This window comes from Athene cunicularia, assembly GCF_003259725.1.
Source record: "Athene cunicularia isolate RWA chromosome 4 unlocalized genomic scaffold, athCun1 chr4_part3, whole genome shotgun sequence".
Classification (NCBI taxonomy): domain Eukaryota; kingdom Metazoa; phylum Chordata; class Aves; order Strigiformes; family Strigidae; genus Athene; species Athene cunicularia.
In genome coordinates this window covers 9,402,698-9,430,546 of record NW_020799100.1, presented here as the reverse complement: position 1 = coordinate 9,430,546, position 27,849 = coordinate 9,402,698, and the positions used below count along the sequence as shown (strand labels likewise).

Below are 27,849 nucleotides of genomic sequence, written 5' to 3'. Positions count from 1 at the left end.
ACGCGGGGCTGGGGCGGCAGCAGGCTCCCACCGGCAGGGCAGGCAGAGCTGGGAGAGCCGGGCCGCTCTTCCCTGCCGGGGCCGCGGGCGCTGCCACTGACAGCGGAGACTCTGCCGGGCCACCTCCGCCGGGACGCAGACTTCATCTGCTTTTGGTTTGTTCTGCCGTTCTTGAGATACCGCTATCCGGGAGGTCCTCTCTGACTGTATTGGATTTTTACCCAGCTATCTTGATTGCCTGTCTGAAAGTATATTTATTTTTAATAAAAAAATCGAGCCACAAATCCAGTTCACATCACGTTCCCCTTTCTGTGGAGTCCGGTTTATTTCTGCAGTTAAAAAAGTTTACTCCCCCCCCTTCCAATTTTATTGACACTGAGGATGAAGAAGGATTTGCAAATGAAAGCGCCTTGAAATACAACATCTTTTGGAGAGAGCTCTGCAGTTCGCCTGTTGAGTCTCGAATTCCACCCTTTGCCCTTGCTGAATCCACTGTTCTGCCCTTTACTCTCTGGGGTAAAAAACCAAACAACAACAACAAAAACCCGAGGGGAAAAAAAATACCTTTGGCAGCAGGGAAGCTTTGTGTGACTGACCCAACGAGCTACAAGTGTCCAGTTTCTGAAAAGAAGAAAACCCTTTTGTCTTCAGCAGATCAGTAGGTAAGAGACGTGCTCATGGTGCAAAAGATTCGGCATTCATTCTTGCAGCCTAAACCTGGGAGTTAGGTTGACTTTCTTCTCTGTCAGCTTTTGCCCATCACTTCTCTCCTTCTGTAAAGATTTCTCTTCATCTTGCAAAATTCTTGCAAAAAAATACACTCGTCCACCCATTTCACCACTGGCGGTAAATAGCCAAAAATTAGTAGTGATGTGTGTAATTGGATAAAGTAAAATTCTGTGGAAGTTGCTGAAGTGGGTTTGTGTCAGGCAGTGTTTGAAAGCAGCCGCGTTTCTTGTGGTGTTCTTTTCTTTGAGAAAATAATCACAGTCATTGTGTTTGTTATCCACGTGTTGAGATTGTCTTTGCTCGTCATGCTTCACAGAGAAGCATGTATGTGCGTTTATGTATGCACGCGTGCAGACAGGGCTTCCACAATCAGTTGAGATTTCTTCTTTCACACTGGAATTTGTTTTACATCAAGTGCTTTACTACTGTGTCACAAGGTGTAAAAATGTTGAACCCCTGTAATTAACACGCCTTAACAGATTACTGAATGTGGCTGGGAACATGCTTGGCACTGTACAGAGTGAGTATGAGGATATGTTTTCTTTGTTTTGAGATTTTTTTGAAAGTAAGACTGAAAACGCAGCAGGGACATGTGCACATAATAACTGGATGGAGGCCCAGTCTCTGTGCAGGGAAACATATTTTGTAGCATACTTCTTTCTGTAGGGGCCAAGTGCTGGATGTGTGCTGTATTTCCAATTTCCCTTCTCCCCCAGCTCTGTACCCACATACCCACTGCCCCACGGCCAGAGTTTCATCGCTACCAGCCCATTGTGCAGGGAAGGACCTGTGGAATTTTGTGTGGCAGGTAGTAGGACTCCTCTTTGCAGGGAGGATTATATTGTTCGCCGTGGAAACACACAGCATCCTCCAGCAGGAGGATCTGGCTGTTCATATGGTGAAACCAGCCTTGACATCATCCTTTTCCCCACTGTGTGTTTTTTTTCCTGTAGATGATACAGGAAATGCTACATATTGGTCTGTTGTGGTCTCTGTTGCTCCTTCTCTCCCCCCCCTCCTTTCCTGGAAAGAAAAAGTGGGAAAAGAAAGTAGAAAAGGTGCCTTAGAGGGCGGGCACCTAGTCAGTGAGCTCTGAACTGATGGACCCTCAGAGAACTGAGGGCACCTCAGGCTCTGCTGAGGTGCAGCAGCCAGCGGGGCACCTTGTGAGGGGACTGGGGTAGGTGACTGAGCTGGATCCATCTTGGGGGAGAGGACATGGCATGTTTTGGCTGCTGTCTCACTTTTTTCTCCTACCCTTGACTTTTTCTGGGGACTGAGCCTTTCTGTCAAGTCAGGGTGGGAACACAAGAATCATCTTCTCAAGCTTTCCGTACACCCTTGTGCTGCTCCTGTGTGAGCAATGGGCAGCATCATGGCAGTTTTTCAGGGCTGATACAAAACCATGAACCCTACCATCAAGACCGTGACCCCATTAAATCTTTGGGTCAGACTTTCACCAGGGTTACCTCAGTGACTGCTCCTCCTAGGAGTAGGGTCATGAGCTGACCCTGGAAAAATTTGTCCCACAGTTGAAGTTGCACGTTCCTCTGGGGCACTTGGTCTCCTCTTTTTCTCCAGGACACTTATTTGCACAGAACCCCCGTCCTTAAAACATTCCTGGGAGCCACAAACACAGAATGATTTGTTTCTGCTCTAACGCTTTCCTGAAGAAAGGATAGGATTACCAGGAGGAGGGAAAAGGGCACCTGGTCTTCCCCCAAACTTGTTGTCTCTGGTTCTAGAGGTGTTTTGCAGGCAGCACTGCCTGCCCTGGGGAGGAGGCTGGAGGTGGAAAGGAAGCTGGGCAGTGCGGATTAGGCAGAAGGGGCCATGGGATTGCGGTAGTGCTGGCACCTCATCGTGGTATTGTTTGGCATGACACCTTTAAATTGTGATGGCTGGTTAATATACTGGTAGTGTGGTTCATCATTCTACCTGTTTATGATGAGCATGTGCTCATAACATGTGCCATAAACATGGGAGAATCAAAGTATTGCTCTTTCCTGAAGCATGCGTGAGCGACTTTGGACTAATGTGTGCTTTGTAGCACAGAATGCCGCAGCTGGGCCACAAGGTTTTCATATGTAATACAAATGTATAAAAATTCTCTGTAGTCTGTGATACAGCTCAAAGGGCAGCTGATTTAGACGTGCTTGAGGGTTAAGGTCAGGAGATCACATTCCATAGGTTACTAGATGAAAGTGCTTGAAGAGGGCATAGCATAAATATTTGATTCATATAGAAGGGATTGGTGCAAATCCTTTTGTCCCTCCTCCAAAGATGTTCTATAGCAAAAGCACTGTTACGAGAAAAATAACCACCAAACAGAAAACTTGTAAATTCTTTGTGCTAGAGGAAGTAGGATGGTAGCATGGTGTATTATTGTTGAATTCCACTAAAATTCTTCTTGTGGGATACACCATCTTCAAGAACAGCTAAGAGAACTAATGTTTTTAAATGTGAAATGACTCATAATGCATGGGCTCTTGAAGTTGGGTTTAACATTGTATGCAAACATTGCCAGCTGGTGGGGATCTTTCTGGATAAATAAGAACTATATTTGTACAAGAAGGCTTGAATGATGTATTTCAGATGCATCCTGATTAGCATAAGCTATTCACTTTGCAAAAGAATAGCAAGAATCCCAGGAGTATAGATAATTTAATAGTTCTCTTGTTCTCTTTATTCTGTTTTTCATCAGCAGACTGACCAGTCTTTTTGTTTATTTAGAAATAAGGTTACACTGCTTTACTGCCATGTTTTCCTAACCATGACGGTGAAATTGAGAATTTGCAACCCACAAGTTCTCAAAGCATAAATGCTTCTCCTCTTCTGTCCCTTCCTTTTGTCTCCAGTGAGTGTAATGTGATTTTTTTTGGGTGGTGGTGGTGGTGGTGGTGTTTTGTGATGGAACAACTTGCACCATTTAATTCTGTATAGCACCCAGCACAAAGATGTCTTGGTCTATGTCTTGGGCTGACTGTGACTACAATGAATGAGCAGCTGAAGTAAAATTTCAGCTCATTAAAGGCTTTATTTTCTTAATATGGAGTAAAATCTGATGTACATTTAGGTTGTTCCTATATTAATACAGAGATAAGTCTTTAATTCGAGAATTATCAACAGTCCAAGTGTATGTTAATGTATAAGTACTGTGAATAAATATATCTGTTCATACCTCTCTTGGGGCAGAACTATTGTTTTGCAGTTCTTGCTTCATTCTTACTGACAGACTTTAAAGAGCTGCAGAACTGTAACCTGACAGGAAGACAAAGCCCATTATAAGAAAGTTCTTACATGTTAAGAGTTTGTATTAAACTAAAACCTGGCTCCAAACACCTGTAATTTATGAGATTCTCCATTCAGTGCAGAGTATGGTGTATGTTAGGTTCTGTTCTGAATTAAAAAGAAAACTGTGACCTTGTTCTTGGCAAAAGGTTCTTGGATTATTAGATGTTCCCACTTTGGGGTGAAGTGTAAATGCTTTCAGAATAAAGTAAGATGCCTGTTTTCCCCCATCTAACTGTTCTTGCACATTCCGATATTTCAAGGTATTTTCAGACACTCGTTTTTGAAGAAGTCTTCTCAAAGGTTTCCTAATTGGATTTTTTTTCCTCTTTGCTATTGTGGACAATATAGTGGGAGTGGAATGTCCTTGGTTGCCAATGTTTGCTGCTAGGTATCCCCCTTCCATGGAGACCAAATGTTTATAATAGTGTGAGAACAGCCATTCTTGGTGATTGGCAATAAGGTTCAAGGCTCTCTTTCTCCTATCCACTGAAATACAAGAGAAGACTTGGATCTCTTGGTTCTTCATAGAAGTGTTCCAAATTGCCTGTTGCTGGGGTTATAAAGTTTCAGGAAGCACTAGAGGATTTGTCAAAATGATTTAGTCCATTGTGTTGAATCTGGGCCACAACCGATTTCTCTAAGCTCATTTTCTGCTTTCAGGAATTCTTTGCTTGTCTTACTTTCTGATGAGTATTTACTTTCTAGATTAGACTTTCATCTAACTTTTATGCCTGGTCTTCTCTCTGTATATGCCCCATATATGGCATCATCATATTGTAGGCTTTAAATCATTGTCTTTATGAAAGAACGGGCACATAGCTGCCCTGTGAGTCCAGTTTGGCTGTAAGAGCTTCTCAGTTGTTAAACCCTTTTCAACAGGAGAGAGTGTATTCCCAAAAAAGCTCTGGAATGCAGTGCCAGCCACAGGAAGAATTGCATACTGCAGCCTCCATGCTATGGCCATACCTTCAGCTTTTGCAAAAGTATTTGGTTTATGCTTTGAACAGATCTGATGCTGCAGTTGTGTCCATGTGCAAATACTGTACTGTATAGAGAACTCTAAAGTCAGCAAATATCCCAGTCTTGCACATTGCTTGGCTCTCCAGAATATCCTTGAAATGTAATCTTCAAGACAGAAAAAAAATCTCAGCGATTTTGGAGAATAATAATGTAAAGGAGCTCCTAGAAGTAATTAATTCTTAAATGTGCAATATAATATTTGTTTTACTTGCCTGTAAATGAAAGGAGTTTTTCAGGGTTAATGGAATTTGTGTTTACCTAGACACTTGGGTGTAATTTTTTAAAGTACAAATATATTTAGAATTACCTGTGTATAAATGGCTACTCAGAGCAAACCGGACATTTAATGTGAGTGGGAGATTGGTGAATGAGGAATGAATAGGTGAATGAATAGGAACGGAAAAGAAAGTCATGGACAAAACAAAAAACTGAGAACAAAATTAAAAGGCCTGTGGAAACAGAGTTCTCAGAGCCTTAAAATCATATCTTAGTAGAGTAGTGGTTATGTGAGGTGCTTAGCTTAAGCAAAGGAAGAACACGTGTTGGAGTCTCCTGTAGTTAGTGCCTGGGGATCATGAGTTGTGGTCATCTTTCATGATGGTTGTTCGATGTGTCATGCTGTGTTAGGAGCAGCTCCTGTATTGCTAAGTCGGTGCTGGAAAAGTGAGTGCTCTCTCCTGTTTCTAATAGCTGAATCGTCTCATATTTTACTGGCACGCAGTCTGCATTCTTGGTCCTGCAGGAGGGGTTCAGAGATAAATACTGCCATTCATACTGGTTGCTTTTTTACTTTCTCATCCACTCACAGAATGACTGTTATCTAGTTTGGTTGTGTCTAAGCTTAAAATAACCTTTTAATTTTTTAAATACTAAATATTTGAAAATCTTTGGGAGTTTGGAGAGGTCTCGTCATTTTCCTTGATAACTATTGTTGAACTATATAAAGTTTATCAGTATTGGTTAGAATATAGAACCAGGACTTTTTTAAAACCATGAAAAAGTTCACGGATATAATAAAATTGGTTTTTAAAGGCCTTACTATTATTTGTATTAGCAAAACACTTACAGTGTCTAGTTGTAGACCAAGATGTTGAGCAGTTCTCATGAATGTCTATGAACTAAGCCAATTAATTTTTTGTTTAATGAATTAATTAACATTGTAAGACCTTATCTAAGAGTTGTATCACAGTAATGTTTGTTTTAAAACGCTTTGTGACTCTACACAACTTGTTTTTTAAAAGAATTACTTAATCTTTTAGGATTATTTACTGTAACCCTCAAGGAAAGTAATTCCACATTTCAGTGACTTTGTTCACTTCAGGGCTTGGTGGACTCTTCCTGCTGTTCTAATTTGGGTGGTTCTGCATGCAGCTGAAACAAATTTTATTGCTTCATACTAGGGCTAGCCTGTCTTGTTGTGGGGCTTGGGAAAAACAGGCTGAGAAAACATATCTTCCTAGTTTTTCCATTGTCTTTTTGGAAAGAAACAAAGCTGAAACCTCCTCCATATGTCTGGAGACACAGAACATGAAAACAGTGTAAGGTAGCCTGTGGAGGTGCAAAAGGAATTGGTAATCTATAGTTTACTGAAATCATCACAACTAAATGCTGGTATTAATATTAGGTAAAACCAAATTTGAAACACTTTTTAGTGCAAAATGATGAACGTTGAAAAGACTGAGAGCAGTTTTGTAGTCTAAGGTAAGATCAGGGAACTGTAGAGACCAGACAGAAAAGAGCACCCCAAAGTTACCGAAAAAACCACAGCTTTTACTCTTGCCAAGTTGGGGTCAGGTGTGGAGCACTCAGATTTTGTTTTAAAAAAGAGTAAGTAATAAAAAAATCTTAGCACCCGTGGGGGAAGGGTGGATTTACCACCTGGCAAAAGACTAGTGCGTTTCTGATTTGGGGAAGTAGGGATGGCAAGAGAAAATTTGTACGGGAGGCCACTGGCCTCATCCCAAACTGCGCAGGTAGCATTTTGAAGGGCTGTTTCGATGGAGCAATCTCAAAAGGCTGAAATGGAGATCAGGGCCCAAGATGGTGCTTGTGGGAGGCTGACAGCTCTGAGGGAGCACTTCAGCTATGTGCTGCCTTGGGAGACAGAGGATAGCAGGTTTTCCAAGCTGAGTGAGGCCCTAGCACTCACATTCCTCAGACGGTGGAGAGCTCAGTGCATTTCCTGCTGCAAGCACTGCTGGCATTGACTACAGCTCTGAATGAGAGCTGGGGCATGGTTAATTATTTTGGATTTGTGCTTAAGGAGCAACATGTTACCTGTGGTTTCTGCGTATTCAATGAAATTCATTTTAGCACATCTCAGTGTTTAAGTGGAGTAAGATCACACACAGTGTGTTATTAGTTGCTGACACTGCACTACCAAAACTCAAATATGCAGATTTCCTTCATTAGGGGAATATTGTGTAGCTCTAACCTTTTTTTTTTTTTTTCTGCAGCTGCTAGGGATACCTTGCAGAAGTATCTTCTCCAGCTGCAGAAAATACTCTGAAAGTTCCCCTGCCTTCTGCTTGTACAAGTTCTGGGCTGCCTACATCCTCAATCAAAAACATTTTTGCAGGATCTATGCTTAAAATATTTGCCGCTCCACTTATTGTGAAAAATCTTTCTAGTAGTGATGAAGTTTATATTAGCAAGGAAAAGTTTTGCTGGTGTGGTTTACACAAGGTTTCCTAAGTAATACACCTAAAAACAACTATTTCCTTTAAAGTGGTTGCGGGAATAGTTACATTGAAAGAAATCAATTCCCTGAGTGACATAGTTGTGGCAACAAAAACATAAATGTAAGCCAGGACTTAGCCAATCAGTGCTGTGCTAAAATGTAATAGTAATATCTTCTTCCCAGTGTGGTGGTGAGGCTTAATTAATCATCTTACAAGTAATTAAAGGTTTTTACAAGGTGCACATGAAAAAGCCAGGTGGTTATGATAAAAGAACAACACCAAAACCACTTTTATAACATGCTTGCTTTCTAAAAATTTGGTGGTCTGGATCTTCTGTTGGATTTTACTTTTAAATACTCGTTGAGATCACAAAATGGGCTTGCTTCATGATACTGGGTTGTCCCCAGTACTGCATTAGGTTTGTTCCCTTCCTTGAGCCACAGCGTCTCAGAAAGCATTTCCAGCTGCCAGTTAGGCCAACTGACAACTGATGTTACCTGTATTTTAAATGTTTATTTTTACAAAGAAAAAAAAAAAGCAGCCCTTTGAAAAAAGGAAGGGCCATGCCTTCTTGCTTTTTGTATTCTGTAACTAGTCCTGTTAAATTCTGTAAAACTGCTTTGTGAAATAAGAAGAGCTCCTCCATATGGGGACTTAAAATAGTTTAAATTGTGGTAATGCAAGGAAAAAGCCAGAAAATTCCATGCCAAAGTTAGGCCATAGTGATTGTTTTCTTCTCTACACACTTTTCCACCTGCAGTTTTTATTTGTGTCAACTTACAGTAGTAATTTTCAGGACGTGACAACCGACATGTAAGGAAAAACTACCTTAAGGTAGCATAAAACAGATAGATCTGTTTGGGGGTTATATTTCCTTTGTTTTCAGGACTTAAGATTTTAGGTTTGAATTTTGACTTTATTTTTAATGCAGATGGTGATTCTAATCTTTTTTTATCTCACCAGCAATTAAAACAGCCTGATCCTATCGGTAGGGACAAATGATGCACTGTCAACGTTCTGCTCCCTTCTGATAATGCACATGAAACTGGTTTGCGTGTTTGAAGATTACATTTTACTCTCACATGGTTTTCATTATCTGAGAGCCCCGAGGAGAGGCCTGGACTAAATCAGTGAAGGAATGGAGAAACCACACAATGCAATGAAAATGGTGCTGAGGCATACTTGGGATAGTTGTGGGACAGGGGCTGCTGACGACAGAAGCAGGGCGCTGCCTGAATGCTAGCAGCAGCAAGAAGTGGAGCATTCTTAAAAGACAAAACAGAATGATGTTGAATTAAAATTGTGGCTTGGGTTTACAACAATTCCCCAATTCTACAAGGATAATTACTGGAAATCTGTGAAGTTCGAAGCAGATGATTCTTGCTCGGTATGTGCTGGGAGGCAGTCCTCTGAAATGAGATCTGATGTGACTGAACCTGTGTAAACTTAATCTGATTTTATCAAGAAGACATCTAAAAGGTGAGATCTTGGCCTTTAAGAAGTTAATAGCAAAACTTCCGTTGCTTGTGCTGGAATTAGTGTTTCAATAAATATGCAGAAATTGTGGTACCTGCCACTAAAGGGTTGTCTCTCTGCAGATGTGTGACTAGCGCTTGGTAGTGCTGCATAACAATTTAAGTAACTGAATGGTGTCATGTATTCATGGAGAAATATTCACAATAAAAATAGCTCAATGAGTATACATAGACTGGTTTTGCTATTAGACCAGTATATTCAGAATAAGTTCTCTTGCCCCCTGACTTTTGAAATTTTATGGACGAACTTGAAATTCCATAGCATTCTTATCAAAATGCTTAAAAGCCGTGAAACATTCATATTTATACCAGGCTTTTTATGTGTTTATTGTTTTTTTCCCCTTTGTAATATAAAACCTAAGTTATGTTAGTGAAGATTATAAGTACTTCCCTGTGAAGAAATTGATACTTAATAGTGAAGGAGCACTAATTCAAAGGTCAACTAAGGTCTTAATTTTTTCTTTAGAAATGTTATTTAGAGGGGGTCTTCCTATGTTGATGTCTTGACTTACTTATCTCAAGCCAGACCTAGCAACTTGCTGCTTTTTCTTCAGGCCTGACAGGCTTTCTTGTGATGTTTTGTGCTGAAATCCCAATCCCATTAACATTTGAGGAGAATGATTAGTGGCTCTCAGTGAGGCAGTCTAGTTCTTGCAGAAGGTGGACTTGGTTTGGCCCAAACAGTTGTTAGAACTGTGATCAACCTTTGGGTGTTCTGGTGGCCTCTCGCTATAATTTCTTGATGATCTAATATAATGGGTATGCATATTATTTGCACCCCTCCGGGTGACATTGTTCTTGTTTTTAGTCAAAAGAAGGAAGTTTTTCTCGTTTGCCCAGTGACTCTGTCCTTCTGGTATGAAGATGAGTAATGTTGGCACGGCTCCATGCACCTGCTCAGTGCCACCCTCTGAGATCACCTGAGCCACAGTCAGCAGATCTAGGCAAGCAGGGACAGGATGGTTGAATGAAAGCTGGGGAAGTGTTTATGGTTGCAGTCTGAAACCCACTTTTGGTTAGCAGCAGGTGCTAAAACGCTATCACAACTATGGGATTTGTTGTGTGCTGCCTCGTAGGTTTGGGTGTTGGCGCCAGACGTTGGGAACCTTTATCCTCAAGGACTGTTCTAGTGTGTATTCTCTCCCTTCCTCCTCCATGGGTAGGACTGAAATGAATCAAAGAGCATTTAGTGATAACCTGCACTGTTCATTAAATAATTTTGGACCTCGCCCTTGTGAGTCTGGTACTCGTAGCCACTTCAAAGTGAGTGTGTGTGAGGAATAGCCATGTTTCCAGTGGTCTTATAGACTCCCAAGTTAAGTGAATTTTGCAGGGTCGGGCAGTCAGCCTGCTGGGTTTTGCATAGGCCATGTAGCAAAGGCATATTTCTATTAAACAGTGGGTGACTCAGCATGTGAGCTGGCCTCTGTGGTTGCCCGGGGACTTCACAGCCAGTTCTTTCTATGCTATCTCTGTTTTGTGTTCCCCTCTTCTATTACGGGGTGCAGGAATGTCTGAAGATAACTCTGCACCTAAAAAAACAACCTAAGATTTCATCTAACTGATAGCATCCTGTCACCTGTTGCCAACCAGGATAAGCAGTATCACATGCACATCTTTGAAGAAAAACATAGAATTAGCAAAACTCACTGCTTGAATTTGAAGTCTGTCACTGTCACTGGATTGTTTTGTTTATGAGTGACACAAAATTTAGTGGTAAAACTGAAAGTGCTTAACTGTACTCCAGCCCTATTGGGGTAGTGAACCTGTTCCCATCCCACCTGATGCGTAAGCTAATTAGCTTCTTGGCTAAGCAGTAATTCTGGGCAAGTATGTACAGGCTGTCCTCACAGGGACTCTTGCATTCCTCTTAGTTTCACAAGCTGAAGAAAGATGCTTCTCTTCGCTTGTGAGGTTATTATTGCTCCATGCAGGTTAATTGAGCTATAGCATTATAGCCACTCATCAAACAGTGGTGAGTAGCTCACTTGTCTAAGCTTGTTTATTTTTATAATGCTGAAAAATATTTGCACGCTGTACAGAAATGTAGTGCTTTGGTTCCTTACAGCCTGGCAGTATTATCATTTTAAATTCTTCATTAATCTTTCTTCCTCACAAGGGACTGGCAAGATTCTTGTGCATAACTACCTGATGCTTAAGACAGAAGCCTCAGCTACTGAGTTTTTACACAATGCCCTACAAACATGGGTCTTTTTTCCTTAAAGTGTACCTATTCTACCTCCCCTTTCATGCCCATTCTTGATCTCAGCATGGTTAGGTGCAACATTATTTGCAATTCCTGTGTTAGTTTTACCAGTTCTAGACTGATATTTCACTCAAGAACATACAGATGTAAAGTTACCATGAATAATTTCAGATGAGAAGTTAGAATAAAGTAGTAAGATGATAAAGCTGTTATGCTCAGGAGCAAATTGTGAACTTGATTAAGCCTAGGAAATCTACCTCACAGTGGTTACTTGGAACAGAATTGGTCTGAAACTGAATTTTTCACTTGAAAAGCAAGGTGTTTCTAGCTTTGTGGTTATGAAGAGTACACTATCCAATCCATAAGCCAGTACAGTTTTGTGGAGTTGTTGGTAGTCTGAATTCAGCCCTATTCATCAGAATAAATTTAGGCTAAAACCCCAAATATGTCTGTTTAAAATGTCTACAGAACCTATTCCGATTTTTTTCCAGTTCTATCACAACTTTTCCAGTGCACCTCGCTAATTTCCATCTTTGGCACACTGAAAACTGAAATTGCTGGAAAAGGCTAACACAAATATAATTTGGTGTCCAAATAAATAACACATGGGCTTCAGTACCGATTGTACTGTTCATTTTTGTGTTTCGTTACATAAAAAAGTTAACTCACTGGTTCTACCATGAGTTTCCAGCTCACTCAGAAAGCAGATTCCAGGAATGCTGCCACCCAAGTTAGTTGCACAAGATTTTCTTTGTTAATTAAAAGTAATGGGATAAAGCTGGAAAAAATAGGCTTAATGCTAACAGTTGGTATTTCAAGAAAGTGGATTTATTGGCCAGAATATCTTCATATTGTATCTCAGTCCACCTTTTGTTTTGGATTTCCAGGCTGATTCCTAGTTTACATCCAGACTAAAATTAGTAGTATTCAGTTCCAGCAAATACTTTCAGTGTGAACTGTGCCCTCCCTTCATTGGATCAGCAGAATAAGCTTGTATTGCTGTGAAGTGAAACTCTGTGTGTGAAATGGTTGCATACAGAATTACTTCCTTGAATGTTTGAAGGAGTTAAATGTGCACAGATTGAATTTGTCTGTTGAGAAAATCTTTAAGGCAGAGAGGCAGAATCTCAAGCTGGGTTGTATCTTTTAATAAAAAAATAAACACACACCCCCCCTTAGATTTTTCCAGTTGAGACAAAAGAAATCTTTGGGTGGAAAGGCAGCATCATATTGCATAATAAAAGCCTTTTTATCCTTTAATAAAAAGGGTTGCTTAGGGCAACTTTGTTTTTTTTTTAAAAAGAGAGGAGTCAGTGGTGATACTGGTATGAGGGGGACAAGGAATCTTTAACTTGTGTTGTGCAACACTGGGAAAAGAGGCTAGAAATTGCTCTAGTTATCTGCTATCTTAATGCCTGGTTTAAAGGTTCTTTACTGCATATTTGCTGGCAGCTGTTTTCAATATATCCCTCTGAGCTAAGTCACCAGTTAAGAATTTGACATTAGATGGTTTTTTCAACCACCATCTTGAAGTACCATACCACACAACACAGCGTTGTTCTCTAGTTAGATATTGCTCATGTGCCTTGAAATTGCTGTTGACACCTCAAGTATTTAACTTGCAGATCTGAGATAATTTTTGTTGGGTGTGGATGTGTGCCATAATAAGACAGAGACAGAAGTATCCACGTCTGCATTCCTTTACTACATCTGTTCACTTTATTTTTTGCAACATTCCAGAAAATTAAGTTAAATTATACATCTCAGTGAATATTTTTAATTTCACTAGTTCCATTTCAGTTCCCTGCCCTTAAAGTATAAGCACACTGAGTGCATAAGTATGTTCCATTTCTTTTGTGTTGTTTGCCTTTTTCTTTAGGACACCTTCAGTAGTAGATTTCACTGCTTCTTGAATAACACATCTAAATACACATTTTTCTATGTTCTCCTGATTCTCCCCTCAGTGGTTAAAGTTTCTTTGGTGCTTTATATTCTGAAACAGAAAAGTAACATAATTAAAGAATGTTTTGGGAATTAGAGCTGTGCTCTGCAATGTATTTCTGGCATATACTTTGTCAGTGTCCTTTTCTTGCTCTCGCTTTCCCAGTCTATAAAATAAAGCTTATAATATCCCTATGCTGATTATTCTCAGAGTCATTTCTGAGGCATAATTTGTTGAAGTTTATAAAGCATTTAACTATATCACCTTTAATCAAAGGATTTCTGCTGATACAGTTTGAAATATATGGCACCACTGGAAAAGGAGCTGTAAGCACAGGGTATCATCATCTGTGCTGCAGCTTTCATTCTTAGCAAAAAATAAAACAATGGAGTTAAAGAATTAGCGGGTTTTAATCACTGTTTCACTTGGAGGCACAGATGGGACAGAGCATTACTTGGCAACATTTAATCTTGGAGCAGAAATTGTAATGATTAAAGCAGCAGCTGGAGTAGATTGCTAGGGATGGGGGGTTCATTCATCCTAAAGGGATCAAAATTGTTAGGCTCTGGGAGAAAACAAGAAGCTACAAAAGAAAAATTTGAAATATGGGCCACAATTTATTATTTCTAGGGTCTCATCTGCTGATTAAAATGATGTTTTCAATGGTTTCCTCAGAATTATTTTGGAAGCGAGGAGAGTATCAAGTGATCTGGCCTACTGAAGAGGAGACTGAAGCCATCTCTGAGTGGAGATTTTGGACTTGCGGGAGGAAGGCTGTGGGTGTCCCCTCCATGTGGCAGAACTGCTCCTCCTTACCAAAGAAGTCAAAGTGAAGGAAATAGGTATGTGCCACTTAAAATAGAATTTCAGAATAATGATGTTCCTGGCCAGTTAACAAGGGCCGAATTCCTACTTTGGTGAGGCAGCCTGGAATGAGGTGGATTTTAATTTTCTCTTCATTAATGCTTGCGGAAGGGTTCTGTCTGCCTGATGTGTCGGGGCCTTGTGTTACAGGGTAGACTCCTGTGGTAGGCTGGCCTGAGGGAGGAAGCTGGGTGGTTGTGGAGACGCGGAACAAAGCAGACTGTTCAGGTCTCCTGCAGTCCATCCCTGGTTCTGCCAGGGAGCGAACTGTTGGGAGCCAATTACTTTTTGCTAAGGGACAATGTTATCCAGAAAAAAGGTGTCAAAATAAAGTACTAGAATACCAACATGCAATCTGCTGTCAGGGCAGAGCCACAGTTTAGCCAACCGGTAAAGCATACTCTCTATTCTAAACTGTTCTAGCTCAAAAGTAACTCTGCTTCTAATCAAATGTCTCAAAGGTATCATTCATTTTGAATATTTCAACTCATGCAAGGCCAATGGGCTCGAGTTCCTGTGACAAATTCCTGATTCCACTGGGAGACTGAGCGAAGTGTTATCAGTCACTGACTTAATCTGTACTCAGGATGTGCTTGACATTGGCTCTCTGTGTTTCTCTCATTGGTTCACAGTGTTTTCTCCTGCCACTCAGAGGTCTTTTTCTGTTCCTTAGATCAGACAACTCTTTTTCCTCATCTTTCATTTGCATGCATTCAGCTGATGATATTTAGATGTGTGAGGATTTGGTTGCCTTTGTATAGCAGGAAGTTACAGAGTCCTCACTTGCACTGGTATGTAGTGTTTTCTGCATCAGGGAGACTAGGTGCTGATCTCACTCTGGGTATTTCATAACTCTCAAAATTTGCTGGCTAATGAGGTATTCATTAATTGCTTTAAACGATCTAAGCTAAGAGATTTCTTTACTTCCTTTGAACCAGACACTATCATAATGGGCCTCTATTATTTTTTTCCCCTTAAAATTAACAAATTGCTGATTTCACCCTTTAATCCTTGTCTGCCTGTGAAGATGGGAAGTGTATTTCACTGTTGGTAGCCCTGCATGTAAAGCAAACAGGTCTTAAGCATTTTTACCATCATTCTGTGAATTATAGGTCGCCTTACTGCCTGAAAACAGCCTTGCTGTCTGAGGTTATTTGGCATGCATCCCTACAGCTTGCAGTCGATTGATATTCCTATAAACTTGCAAGTCACCTTTCATCACCTTTTGAGGCTTTGCCCCCTGGCATGCAAGTCCTTCTTAGGTCAAGGGCCTTAACGACCCCCATTGTTACGGGAACCTTTGGTAATCTAACCTGCTTTTTTCTTTATTTCAAGCCATTGCTCTTAAATGTCTCTTGCTTGATCCACTCAGGGGCTAATAACCGTGTCTCCTTTCCTTAGGTCAAGGGCAGCTTTTACATTCCACCCAAAAGGCACCACAGTTTGAGATGAGGAATTCAGAAGAGCAAGCAGCTACGACAGTTTTACAGCGCCTGCTGCAGGAGCAGCTCCGATACGGAAACCCAAATGACAACCGTAACCTTCTTGCCTTACACCAGCAAGCCACAGGAAATGCCCCCCCTTTCAACAGCACTGGGAGTCCAGCATCTCAGAACGAAGGGCTGAGCTCCCAGGACCACCAGCTTGTGACTCATGCTGCCCGTCAGGAGCCCCAGGGCCAGGAAATACAGGTGGACAACAGCATCATGGAGAAGCAGCTCTCCCCACGGCTTCAGAACAGCGAGGATCTCCCAACCTATGAGGAAGCCAAAGTCCAGTCACAGTATTTCAGGGGCCAGCCGCATGCTAGTGTCGGGGCAGCCTTTTATGTAACAGGGGTCACCAACCAAAAGATGAGGACTGAAGGGCGGCCTACGGTTCAGCGAGTGAGCCCAGGGAAGGTCCACCAGGATGAAGGACTTAAGGACCTCAAGCAAGGGCATGTCCGATCCTTGAGCGAGAGGCTGATGCAGCTGTCCTTGGCCACCAGTGGTGTGAAGGCCCATGCACCTGTCACGAGTGCGCCGCTCTCCCCCCTCTCTCCGCTTTCTCCTCAGCAGTCCAGCGACCCTTATAAAAATTCTGGCTCCAATGAGTTCTACAAGAACTCAGTGCAGCCCCCTTCCCAGCCCAACATGAAAGGAATGGAGCAGCGGGGTCCTCCTCCAGAATATCCTTACAAAAATGTGTCCACCCCATCTATGAACTGCAAACCTCAGGACTCAGGACATTTCTATAGTGATCATCGCATGAGCCAGCAGGGAAGATCTGATGGGCCTATGATGAGGTATCAACATCCCCCTGAGTATGGGTCAGTCAGGTAAGCAAGTTCTTAAAACCAACTCCATGACAGCCACATAAGGAAAGACAGTATAAAACTCAGTCCATTGCTCTCACTCCTGAGACAGATTTTCTTTCAGCAAAGATCCCATCTTTATTATGTGAGATGGCATACTGTGTTCAGCTGCAGACTGTGTCTGGAAGGACTGGACCTGTTTCAGTAGCTTACCTAGAGAGGACCTGACTCTTTTAAAAAAAAGAACACAAACGAAAAAAAACCCAAAACAAACAGCCTGATTTTATGGTGTGGGGAAGTTTAATGCTGAGGCTCCAAAGCCTTACAAAAGGTTTGCTACAAAAGCCAAAGTTACGGTGTGATTCATTGTAGAAACTTGCAGTTACTTATTGCAAGACTTAAGCTGTTCTTTAATCACATCTGCCCAGACAAAAGATTTTTTTTGTTGTTGTTTTAAACTGCATCTAAATGCTATGTAGGAAATGAGAATGTGAATGAAGCAATAGTGGTGCAGGTAAAAAAAGTCACCTGAGCTTCCTTTAGAGTTTTTCAGATTTTATTTTCAGTGGACCAAAGTGCAGGAGTGGAAAAGGGAGCATGCTTTGTGCCTCATCCCAGGCTTGCTTGTTTAGCTGTCACTAATTTTCCTTGCATCATTTGAAATCTCAGCCTGTTCTGGTTTCCTCTAGATAAGGAGCTAGATTTGGCTTGAGCCAAACACTGATGTCCGTGTGGGTGAAGATGAAGTTTTATTCAGGTGGGCTAAAAATATGGCTTTACTTTACCTGTTTCCTTACCATCTCATCTCTGTCCAAGACCATGTGGGATTTGGTATAATGATTTTGCCCTCATCTTGAAGCTAAAGGGGTAACACAAAAGAGCAACAGGAGGGTGTTGCTACATAAATAAATGGTGAGGTCTCTGTGCGTTTGTGTTTGCACATACTGCATTGTGTTCTGAGGGGAACATGAAGAAGAAACCGGTCTGTATTTAGGAACAGAGTCTGAGCTTTGGGGAATTTGAATCTGCTCAGAACCTTCCTAGTCCTATGGGGAGCTATTTTCAGAGTTTGTCCACCATTGTTTGTGATCTGAAATGACTTCAGCAGCATACAAGCCTGATGAAAAGGCCCTTTGATCTGGCTAAATAAATAATAAAGAGGCCAGGAAAAGGGGAAGTAAAGGGTTTAGGGGGGGTAATGATTGTAGAAGCTTGTTGCAAATATTTTTGAAAATTCAAAGGCCTCAAATCTCTGTGCACACAAGAAAGGGAAACAGATCCTTAATGGTTATGCTGCATCAGAAATACTCATAATATTATGTATAGTGAATCTGAGATGTAGCCTGCTTGCTGTTTAAGGGAGAGGTATTTGAAAACACGCCAACAGTCAGCTCCTCTAGACAGGGTGATTTTTGTCTGTATTGGATGGATCCTGGCTGCTTTGAAAGAACATGGAGGGGGGGAAGGGGGGAGGAGAAAGGTTCAGCTGGCAAGGTTTCCAGTAGGGGAAGCAACTGAAATTTGTCTTCAAAGCATTGGGAATCTAATGAGGTTACTTTTTAACCTAAATAGCTGCACAGAGAAGAGGTTTCCTTTGCAGGCAAATGCTGTAGCAGTAGAACAATTGCAAGACTAATCCATAAATTACTGAGCAGAGTAGCAAAGGAAGGGAGCGAGTCCTCTGTTCCCCTCCCTCTCCCACACACTTTAAGAGAAACTGTCATTTAGACAAGAAACCTTCTGTGTTACTAAAGGTGCAGCTGGGTAATAGTGTGAGGATTTTAAAGGCATATAACTTTGGGGAATGCGTTTGCCTCGCACCAGGCAGTGCTAACGAGTGTCTTTGCAGCCTCACTGGAGTGATAAAGTATTTTCAGAGACTCCAGTTTTCCTGTGCTGCAGCTCTGTGTTTATCGGGATTAATTTGGATTGGTAAATGTGTGCATTTTTTGAACTGTGCGTCAAGGAAACAAAGCCCCTTCTTTCTGCTCGTGAAGCCACACCCTTTTCTGCGGGTTTTTCCCCTCATTGTTCAGGGGAATTTGAGGGTGACCTAACGATGCGGTTAAATAAAACTCGTTGAGCAAGATAAACATTGGGGAATTCACAGCATTCTCATGCTTCACCCTCCCAAGTCTGGGAAAGGAATGGGCTGTGTGGTAAGTTTAAACCAGTCTGCAAACAGTTTACCTCACCTGCTCTTGGGCGGTGTAAGTTTGGGAACACGTAGATGTTCGTAATGGTGTTGGTTTAATGTAAATACTAGGCATGCCGGAGGCATCCATGCAGTTATTTGGAAATTTTAAAGAAAATTCGTAAGAGGGCTGGCTGTATGTGGAGCTCCAAAATTGTATTCTCTCTCTAATATCTCAGCTGCACTTTAGCACTGGTGATGAAAACAAAACTTCAGGTCTAAGAGGAAAAGATGGATGCCTTGGGCTCAGTGTCCTGTGGGGTTGCAAGGTCTCCTGTGGCAAAACAGCGAAAGATGGGGGAGAAGGGGCTCGTGTTGATAGAGTTTTGGGTGCAGAGGAAGCTCGCTGTCTCTCCAATTCAAGCGCCATCCTCTGTTCAGAGCCCAAACGACTGAGCTCCTGCTGTGGTGATTAATCCCATTGACTTCACAGAAACTTTTTGAGGAGGAGGTCTGCAGAATTTGTCCCATAATTAGTAAATCACTTCTGTGCACTGCATTCCCTTGAGCAGCATCAAAGTGGGGGATAATCAGTTATGACTAGGAAGCAGGAAAAAAATGCATCTGTATGATTTCAGCTCAATCAAGAGGAGTCTGCTCCCTCCTGCAGTCAGTGTTTCCCGGTTTGTGCAGGAGGGCTGTGGAAGAGAGAGGAACTGTAGCTTCTTGAACATGAAATAGGCAGGAGAAGCTGGGAAGGCAGAAAAAATTTTAACGAGCCAGAGACCTTTCCTGATCTCTGCATTCTTCTGCCCTCCCCACTTTGTTGCTCTACCCGCAGATCTTCTGCGTGACTTGATGTTTGCAATCCTGGCAGCCTCAGGACTCCTGATGGCTAGGTTTGCTTGCAGAGCTGCCCTTACTCTGTATCTCTGTCTTCATGACTTAAAAGCTGACGCGACCCTTGTAGTTGCAGAACCATAAATCCAGGTTTGTACTTGGCCCACGTGGTGTGTTTCTCTGATACGTGCCAGGGACTGTAAGGGAAGCAGAGATTCTTGTTTGATACAGCCTTCAAAATGAAGTGGCCCTTAAAAGTTATGCTTTCAAACTTAAACACTTGCAGGCATTATTGCTCTGAGTTTTTTCCTGTGTTTGGGGTTTTCAGGTCGATGACATAGAGGCAAATAGAAGGAGGTTGTGGAATTTTGTTTTCCGTGTATTTTGAGAGTCTTTCTGCATTTTTGCGTGAAGTGGTTAGTTCAAATATAATTTTGATTACTACTGCAGGGTTACCTGAGGACTGATTCTCTCATGGAAGGAAGTCTGCTACCATTCTATATATTCTATATAATTTCTATTTGATAAGACAAAATTGAAAGTAGCGGGGATGCTAAAAAGTTATTTGAATGTGTATGTAAAAGTTTGAATAGAAGATCTTAAAAGGTCTAGTTGTCACTGTGAGGTTACTAGGATTTTTAAATTATTTTTTTTAAAGGTAGGATGTATTACCCCAGTTGTGTTACCTTGTTTTGCTGGGAATATAAGTGCATCTGAGATTTTGGAAGCTCTAATGCTGTTGGTAATGCAATAGAAAGGCTCCCATATCTCATGTTTAAGCTTGAGCCTGCAAGATTGGTATAATTTCAAGATTATGAGAGGCTTTGGAAGTGAGTGCCAAGATGCTGGAAATCTTGGAAATGTATCTTGTTTAGAAATACTCAGCCATGATTTCCTAGAGTTGTTCTTTACAATAGGTTTTTTTAAAAAAAAAAAAAGTAATTACGAGGCATGTCAATACAAAGACTGTATCCTTCAGCATTTAGCTGCTGCTGTTGTTTTCCTTTGACCATCTTTGTCTTTATTTCATTAGTGCTCAGGTCCTGCAGAAATGGCAAGGTTCTGCCCATGTGTCTCTGATGGCAGAATAATGAGATGCTTTTAGTCAAATAGCTCAGATTGTTAGCATTGGCATCTAAATAGTCCTCATTAGGTTTATAATATTAACACCCTGAGATCAACAGAATCAGTCTTTCCAAGTAAGTTCTTCAGGTTGTGTTCAGACCGGAAGAGACTGTTTTGTAGGTTCAGAATTGGAAAGGTGTTCTTCTGCGTCCGTGAGGCAAACTGGCAACATGTCTCTTTTTATCTAACCTCCGTAGGTTATCATAGATTAAATGTCACAGCAAGGTTATTCCTTAATTGATTATAACATCAAAACAGAGGTGTGTGACGTTAGGTAAAGCTCAAGGAGCTCAAGGTAAAAGCTCAAGGAGACAAGTGGTTTCTGAACAGGCAAAATTTTAACTCTGCACATAACTGGGTGAGCTAAGAAAAGAGCTGGAAACCACCTGAGACAAACCAGACGACCTTGATCATGTCATGTGATGATTTTGCCTCATTCTTCATTAAGAGAACTGGCAAATAAAGGTAATGAAACAAATGCAAGTAGAGCTGACCTCCCAGGAGGGGAAGAACCAAACTGCTGCTACTAATCTGAACATTCCTGAGGAAATTAATTGCACAGCTCTCTTCTCCATGACCCCTGAGATCCTCATGCTGCAAATGATCATTTCTGGGGAAGCACAGCTCCTGAAATGATGTTGCTGGCAGCGACAGTCGCCTGAGCATGAGAAAGAGAGAAACAGTAACTAGATCAGTAATTGTTTTTTCCTAAGTGACAAAGGCTAGATTTGTTTCCCCATTAAGGAATTTGAGCATCAGCTTGGAGGTTTCTCTGCACCTTCTTTGCTGGAAAGCAGGGAAAATGAGACATAAGATGCATGATACTGAAATAGCGAACCCTGTGCTGAGCTGAGAATGTACGAACTCCTCCATGTGCTGCCAGCCAGATGTAATGCAGACGTTTCCTCTTTGGACCGGTATGAGGAGTTGATGTGTTCTTTCTGCAGAGAACAGGAAGGATGATGCTCACTGCTTGCACTTTGGCTGAGTAGCCCGTTGTGTAACCCTTTAGTTCCCAGTTCAGCTTCACACTTGCTGTTGTCACTTGGCGTGCTCCTGGTGTGGTAGGAGAGCTGTGCTGCAGGCTCTCTGGTACATCCAGTACCCCTACTGCACTCAGCAGAGAAAGCATGTAGCGTCCTTCCTGTGAACGCAGACAACCATGGGGGCATTCAGTAGCACCTATGGCCAGATGGAACAACAGTATGTGCTTTTCCAGCTGCAGGGTTGAACTGCATCCTAAAGGGTGGGAAATTTTATCAGAAAAACAGGAGTGTTTCAGAACATGTTGGACTGCCAGACTGGGTCTGCACTGGGCTGAGGTCTGTGCTTAGGAGTCTGGCTGCGGCATGGAGAGGGAATGACTTCAACTGTTAGAATAAAGAAAATCCAGAGAAATTAAAGGTTGAACGCCTTTGGAAGAGGAAGCAAAACCTGCCTCCTGAGGTCATCCAAGCACGATAAATCCACACAATCTTCTAAGAGATGTTTCTTGCTTCGCTAATGCAGCAGAAGTCGAGCTGGGGATCTCCAGCACCTGGGAAACATGAGCTGGTGTAGCTTGGAGTTAGTTCTGTGATAGACTCAGGCATGTTAAAGATGGCTAGATCTGTGTTTGTCCTATAGAGGTTATTGTTAGGATCAGTAAATATACCTATTGCATAGGATTGAAGGTGGTTCTGAATCAAAAGGCTGCTTATGATTCTTGGTTTTCAGATCTTTTAACTGTCTCATTTGACCAGGCTGCAGCTTGTTGGTTGATATTTCAGAAAGCTTCAGTCAGTGGTGCTGGCATGCTAGCATAGAGTTTAGCCAGTCCCTTTAACTCCGTATCTTGAATTGCAGAAGAAAATTCATTGTTTTCTCCATGAGAGATGGCACATTTCAGGACAGAACAAAAAAGCCCATTCTCAACAATCCTCAGTTTAGCCATTTTATCCACAAAGTGTGGAGACCATACTTACCCACAGAGTATGGAAGACCATACAAAGACGGAGAACACCTTCAGCCACAGATTAAATACTGTAACAATATCCTCTGTTCAATGTGATGCACTGCTCTAAAATTTGTACTTTATTTATTTCTTATAGCATTTGCTTTCCCAGTGCAACTCCATTACTGTATAACATGCTAAAGCACCTTATTGGCCTTTCTTTTAAAAGATAAGACAATGAAAACTGGATGCTGCATGATATGGCTATAGTATATATCTAATTGAGACTTTCATGAGAACATCAGAGATTCTAGACTCTTATTCTGAAGTTATAAAAATAATTTTGGTCAGTAGTTGTTGATGGAGTAGTTTCTCTTGGTGTTTCTGTGCAAAATAGACTCAAGAGGAAAGACCTTCATGCACTTGCACTGTATTTTCTGATAATGATTTGATTTTGAAGCATTTTTTAAAAACAAACTTACAAAAATGAGGAAAACCCCATGTATGAGTCTTCTGTGGGGGAATACCTGTGCATAGGAGCTACACAGGTCATCCCACGCCTTGTCATTGGGCTTGTACACCATCTTCTGCATGACTTTGATGGAGCTGCTGCTCTCTGTTTTCCAGGCAGAACCCAGATGTGCAGCTGCAGTTACAACAGAGACCACCTCACCACCACAGCCCAACTTCTTCCTTGACATCCCTGGGATCTTTGACTTTGCTTCAGTCTCCGCCATCATCCAGGCTGTCTCCTTCCCAGCATCAGCAACCCCTGACTCCAAGCCAGGGAGATCCTGGCATTCTGCCACGGACCCAGCAGCCATTCTTGTCAAACCAAGTCCATCAGGGAGATTTGTACCGACTATGCCAGCCCTTCCTAGGCCCTCAGCAGCAGCAAGGGGATTCCTATTCAGTAATGTCTCGAGCTCAGCAGATACCTTCCCCATATCAGCAGATGCCAGTAGATCCTTTTGCCATAGTTTCCAGGGCCCAGCAGATGGTGGAAATCCTGTCAGAAGAGAACCGGTCTCTACGACAGGAGCTGGATGGATGTTATGAGAAGGTAGCCCGACTGCAGAAGGTGGGTGTTTTTGGATATCAGGCACTCTCCTGTGTCTAATATTATAATTGAATCATAATTGAATCATAACTGAATCATCTAACCTGCAACTGTTAGATTCCTTGCTTAAGGGATTGATCATCTACTTTAGAGTCTTTTATATGGAGATTGATTAGTCTGTATCCGGTCTCTTTGGGCAGCAGCTTAACTTCATCAGAAGATAGAATCAAAGCCTTCAGTTTTATTCTAACAGTTTATTGACCATGATCAAAAGAGCATCCTCATCAGCTGTCTTGAAGAGGCTGAGTGCTTGGCTTGCTTGTTTAAATTAAATCGAGTGTTCTTATGTCCAGGATAGCAGCAGGTTTCATTTTCCCATCAGCCTGAAAGACCTTAGAGACTGCAGGAAGGGCCTCTTTGGAATGACATGAGACCATAGTCACTCGAGGAGGTAGCAGGGGACATAGCTACAAAACTGGTTGGCAGGACGGCGTGCAAGGCAAGTACTGCTGCTGTGGCTACACTGAAGACATTTGGACTGCAGGACTGAAACTAGCACTTCGTTTCTCACTCTCTCAAATACTACACAATTTCTATGGAAACTTAATATCTTGTTTGGGATTGAGCTATTTCCCACCTTTGGCTTTATGAAACAAGCAGACTAAGTGATGCTAAAACGTTTTTTAAAAAAAAAAAAATCCTAGTGAGACCCATCATTAATGTGCATGTGTAGAGGTATTTTCATTGCAGCCTCATAGTAATGACTTCTTGATGACCAGTGGTTTAAAGCTGTGCAGCCGGTCAGCTTTGCTTTTGCCTTGCAGCTGTGAAAAGGCTGATGCAACTTGCAGTTTAGGACTTTGTGGGCCTTGCTGTGCTCTTTGCGCTGAGCAGTCTCCAGGGCCGTAAAAATGTGTGGCTGCTTAAAACGTTTGTTTGAGTTCAGGTGACCAGTGTGACTTTTCACACTCATTATTCCCTGTGTTACCTCTTTCCAGGGACATATGTTCATTTTGCTGTATTTTTTTTGGAAGGTTCCTGGCCAGGAAATGCTTTAGAGAAATGTTTGACAGCTTCCTGATAATGAAAGGAAGATAAAAATGCACTTCCCTCCACCCCCCTGTTGGTCACTTGCTGTAGACAGTGCTGATGGGGTTTGCTATTATGTGGATCCATACTTCCATAGCAGGGCAAACCAAGACTATTAAGAAGAGTTAGTAGCAAATCCCTCTGGTCTGGGTGATCAGAAAGCTTTACACTGAAGGCTAGAAGGAGGGCTAAAACATATTTTACTGCAAATGTTTCTCTCCCTCCATTTAGTAAATTGAATATTTAAAAGCACAACTAAGTTGTAGAAGTGTAAACATAGACCATTCAGAGGTTTTGTTATGAACTTTTGGACCATAACAATTACAGATCTGCAGAATTCATCAGCAATGCAGGATCTGTGGCTAGCATTTTTTTAGCATAGTTTTGTCTGCCTTTCTTGTTTTATTTTACTTGCTCAACTTGATACCACATTAACTATTCATATAAATACTTTTTACCCAAACTAACAGTAGTGCCAAACTGCCCCAGTCTTAAAAAAAAAAAAAAAAAAAATTACATTTGCATTTCTTCAATTTGCTATATCTATGCTCTGATCATATTGGGGAAACAGAATTAGAGCCTGGAAGGAGAGTCCAGATCTTCATTTCAGCCATTGATACTCTTTATACAGAAGGATCCATCACAAACTTGAGACCTGTCATTTTACTTCATGTAGGTTTCTTTCAGTAAAGAAAACTTGAGAGAAAGTAATCTCCTTTCTGAGACTGAATGAAAAGAATTGTTAGTGATAAAATAGTAAGTGCTTGTTTTCACTTCCACTGCAGCTGGAAACAGAAATTCAGCAAGTTTCAGAGGCGTACAAAAACCTGGAGAAATCATCCTCTAAGCGGGATGCCCTGGAAAAGGCCATGAGAAACAAACTGGAAGGAGAAATTCGTAGGCTTCATGATTTCAACAGGGATCTAAGAGGTGAATGAAGTAAAACGTCTGATCTTCAGTATTTCTTTTTTTTTATTGTTGTACTTACTTGGCCAGGACAGTGTTTTGCTGCAGAATTCACTGTGTCTGTTGACACAACTAGAATATGACAGGATAGTCTGGTATATTCAGTAGTCTGAGATTTGAAGCGCTTGCTGGTACTATGGAAAAGACAGGTCTAGGAGAGTGCTGTAGTCTCTCATTTCCAGTCTGTTTCTCATTGACAAGAAACGTGTGATAAGCCAAATACCATAAACCAGATGCAAGCCTGGAATTCTCTCATCTTATATCCTAGACACAATTTGTACAATTTGTTCAGTTTATACAAATGGAAAGACGTTTTGCTGACTGCCTAATCCCACACCAGGCATGTTCACTTTATTTCCTGTCCAGTGACCCTTTTTCACTGACATACAAACTGCAGACTGCCTGTTCTTCCTGAAGGTCCTGTCATTCCTTATCAATGTAGGCATCTGGCTTTTTGGATCTCCCTTCCTTTTCCAAAGTGAGATGTTGTTAGTGTCTGGTTCTTGCTAAGAGGCTGAGGCAGTATGACGCCTGGCAGTGGGGAGTGATGTTGAATGGTATTTGACCTTAATATCGGTAAAAGTTTAAGCATTAATTTGAAAGGTGAAAAACATCTGCAGTCTGAGATGTTTAAAGGTACACAATCAGTCTTTTAAACTGTAAGTTTAATTTTGTTATGAAAGCCTTCTGATTGTCCTACATGTCATCTGCTCTCACTGCCCTAGTTTCTTACTAAGGCTATGGTCCCAGAAATTGTTTTGCATCCAAGAAGTAAGGCCATACAGTGCCCAGTGCTATCGAGAAGGACAGTACACAAAGGCCTGCATTAAATAATCTTATTCATAATAAAACACAGCATAAACATTTCTTTCTTATTTTCATAGACTGATTTCTAACAGCCTGCAGCAGCAGAACTGTTAGGCTGTCCTTAGGGTTTTACACTTTGCCCTAAAATCAGGTAATTGGACAACAGTGATTTAATCTTATAACTACTAAGATTTAGTGGAGAATTATAAGGGAATCTTTTAATTGCACAGTGAGATTTATTTGGGTGGAAAAAAAAAAGGTTATTAACATTTGTAAAAATTGAAAAAAAAAACTTCTTCCATGTTACAATTGCTTAAAGTAATTTCTTTAGAACTTAACTTGTTTTGTCTCATTGAGAATATTTTCTCAAGGACATAATTAGAAACATTTCAAAAGTGAGTGCCAGCTTTTGATAGGCTTTTGCTTTTGGCAGTGTAGAATTAGGAGATCCTTTCCCCTAACTTGCATTAGAAATGTCCTGAGCAGATGTGACTTCATGCTTAAAAGTTTTAAATTATTTAATATTACTTTCATTGAAAAATTTTGCAGAACGTATGGAGACAGCCAACAAGCAGCTTGCGGAGAAGGAATTTGAGGGGTCTGAAGACAATCGGAAAACCATCTCTCAACTCTTTGCACAGAGTGAGTTACACAATCATTATGGGTCAGTAGAAATGCCCCAGTCATCCTGGGCAGGATAAAGATGCAGCAGATTAGCATAGCTCAGATCTGTCAGTTTTCTACCGGGACAGAAGTCAGGGCAGTGGAGAACAGAGGATTTCAAGAATTCCTTTTCTGTCAGTATGTAAAGTCCATCTGATGGCATTTATTAGAGATTTTGGAGCAGATGTAGTTTGCAGTTAAGCTGTGAAATTAGTGTTTACTCCATAATGTACAGGATACTTTGTCCACCTGTTTTGTCCCCTGAAAGCTTTGGAATTAAATGTTTCATGGCTGTCGAGTCCTGGCATGAGTTAAGGCCAGTGGGACTGAAACCTGGTATGTCTCCTACCTCTTTCCTCTCTAATTTGCCACTACCCTATGCAGTTCAGCAAAAATAAAGGGGATGAACACTGCCTGTAGTATGCTGGGCTGGGTAAGGATCACGAATTCTGTCCACAGCAATGGATTTATCACATGGCAAACCAAAATGACGGATGTGAAATGCTGCTTTTTCTTTGTACTGAAATGTCTTGAGGCCGACGGTGGTGAGCCAACTTTTCTCTCATCTCATAGTGTACTCCACCCTTCTGACAATGCTCACTTTTCTCCAATTGTTATATAAAAAGGTACTGCAATAAAATTGCAAAATAGAGATTTTTCTGTGG

The 27,849-nt window shown here is 41.4% G+C and overlaps 1 protein-coding gene across 2 annotated transcripts in view; it reads left to right on the top strand.

The window, feature by feature from the left end:
* Nucleotides 1–40: 40 nt before the first annotated feature.
* Nucleotides 41–27,849, top strand: part of AMOT (angiomotin) — a 48,557-nt gene continuing 20,748 nt past the window's right edge. The window contains exons 1-6 of one of the 2 annotated variants that reach the window (XM_026848559.1): nt 41–662; nt 14,083–14,249; nt 15,673–16,591; nt 23,227–23,680; nt 25,534–25,678; nt 27,071–27,163. In XM_026848559.1, coding sequence (XP_026704360.1) covers nt 15,720–16,591; nt 23,227–23,680; nt 25,534–25,678; nt 27,071–27,163 — 1,564 coding nt within the window. In that variant the 5' untranslated portion in view covers nt 41–662; nt 14,083–14,249; nt 15,673–15,719. Of the gene's footprint in view, nt 663–14,082; nt 14,250–15,672; nt 16,592–21,291; nt 21,556–23,226; nt 23,681–25,533; nt 25,679–27,070; nt 27,164–27,849 lie in introns of those variants that run through there. The other variant, XM_026848561.1, reaches the window with a different exon arrangement.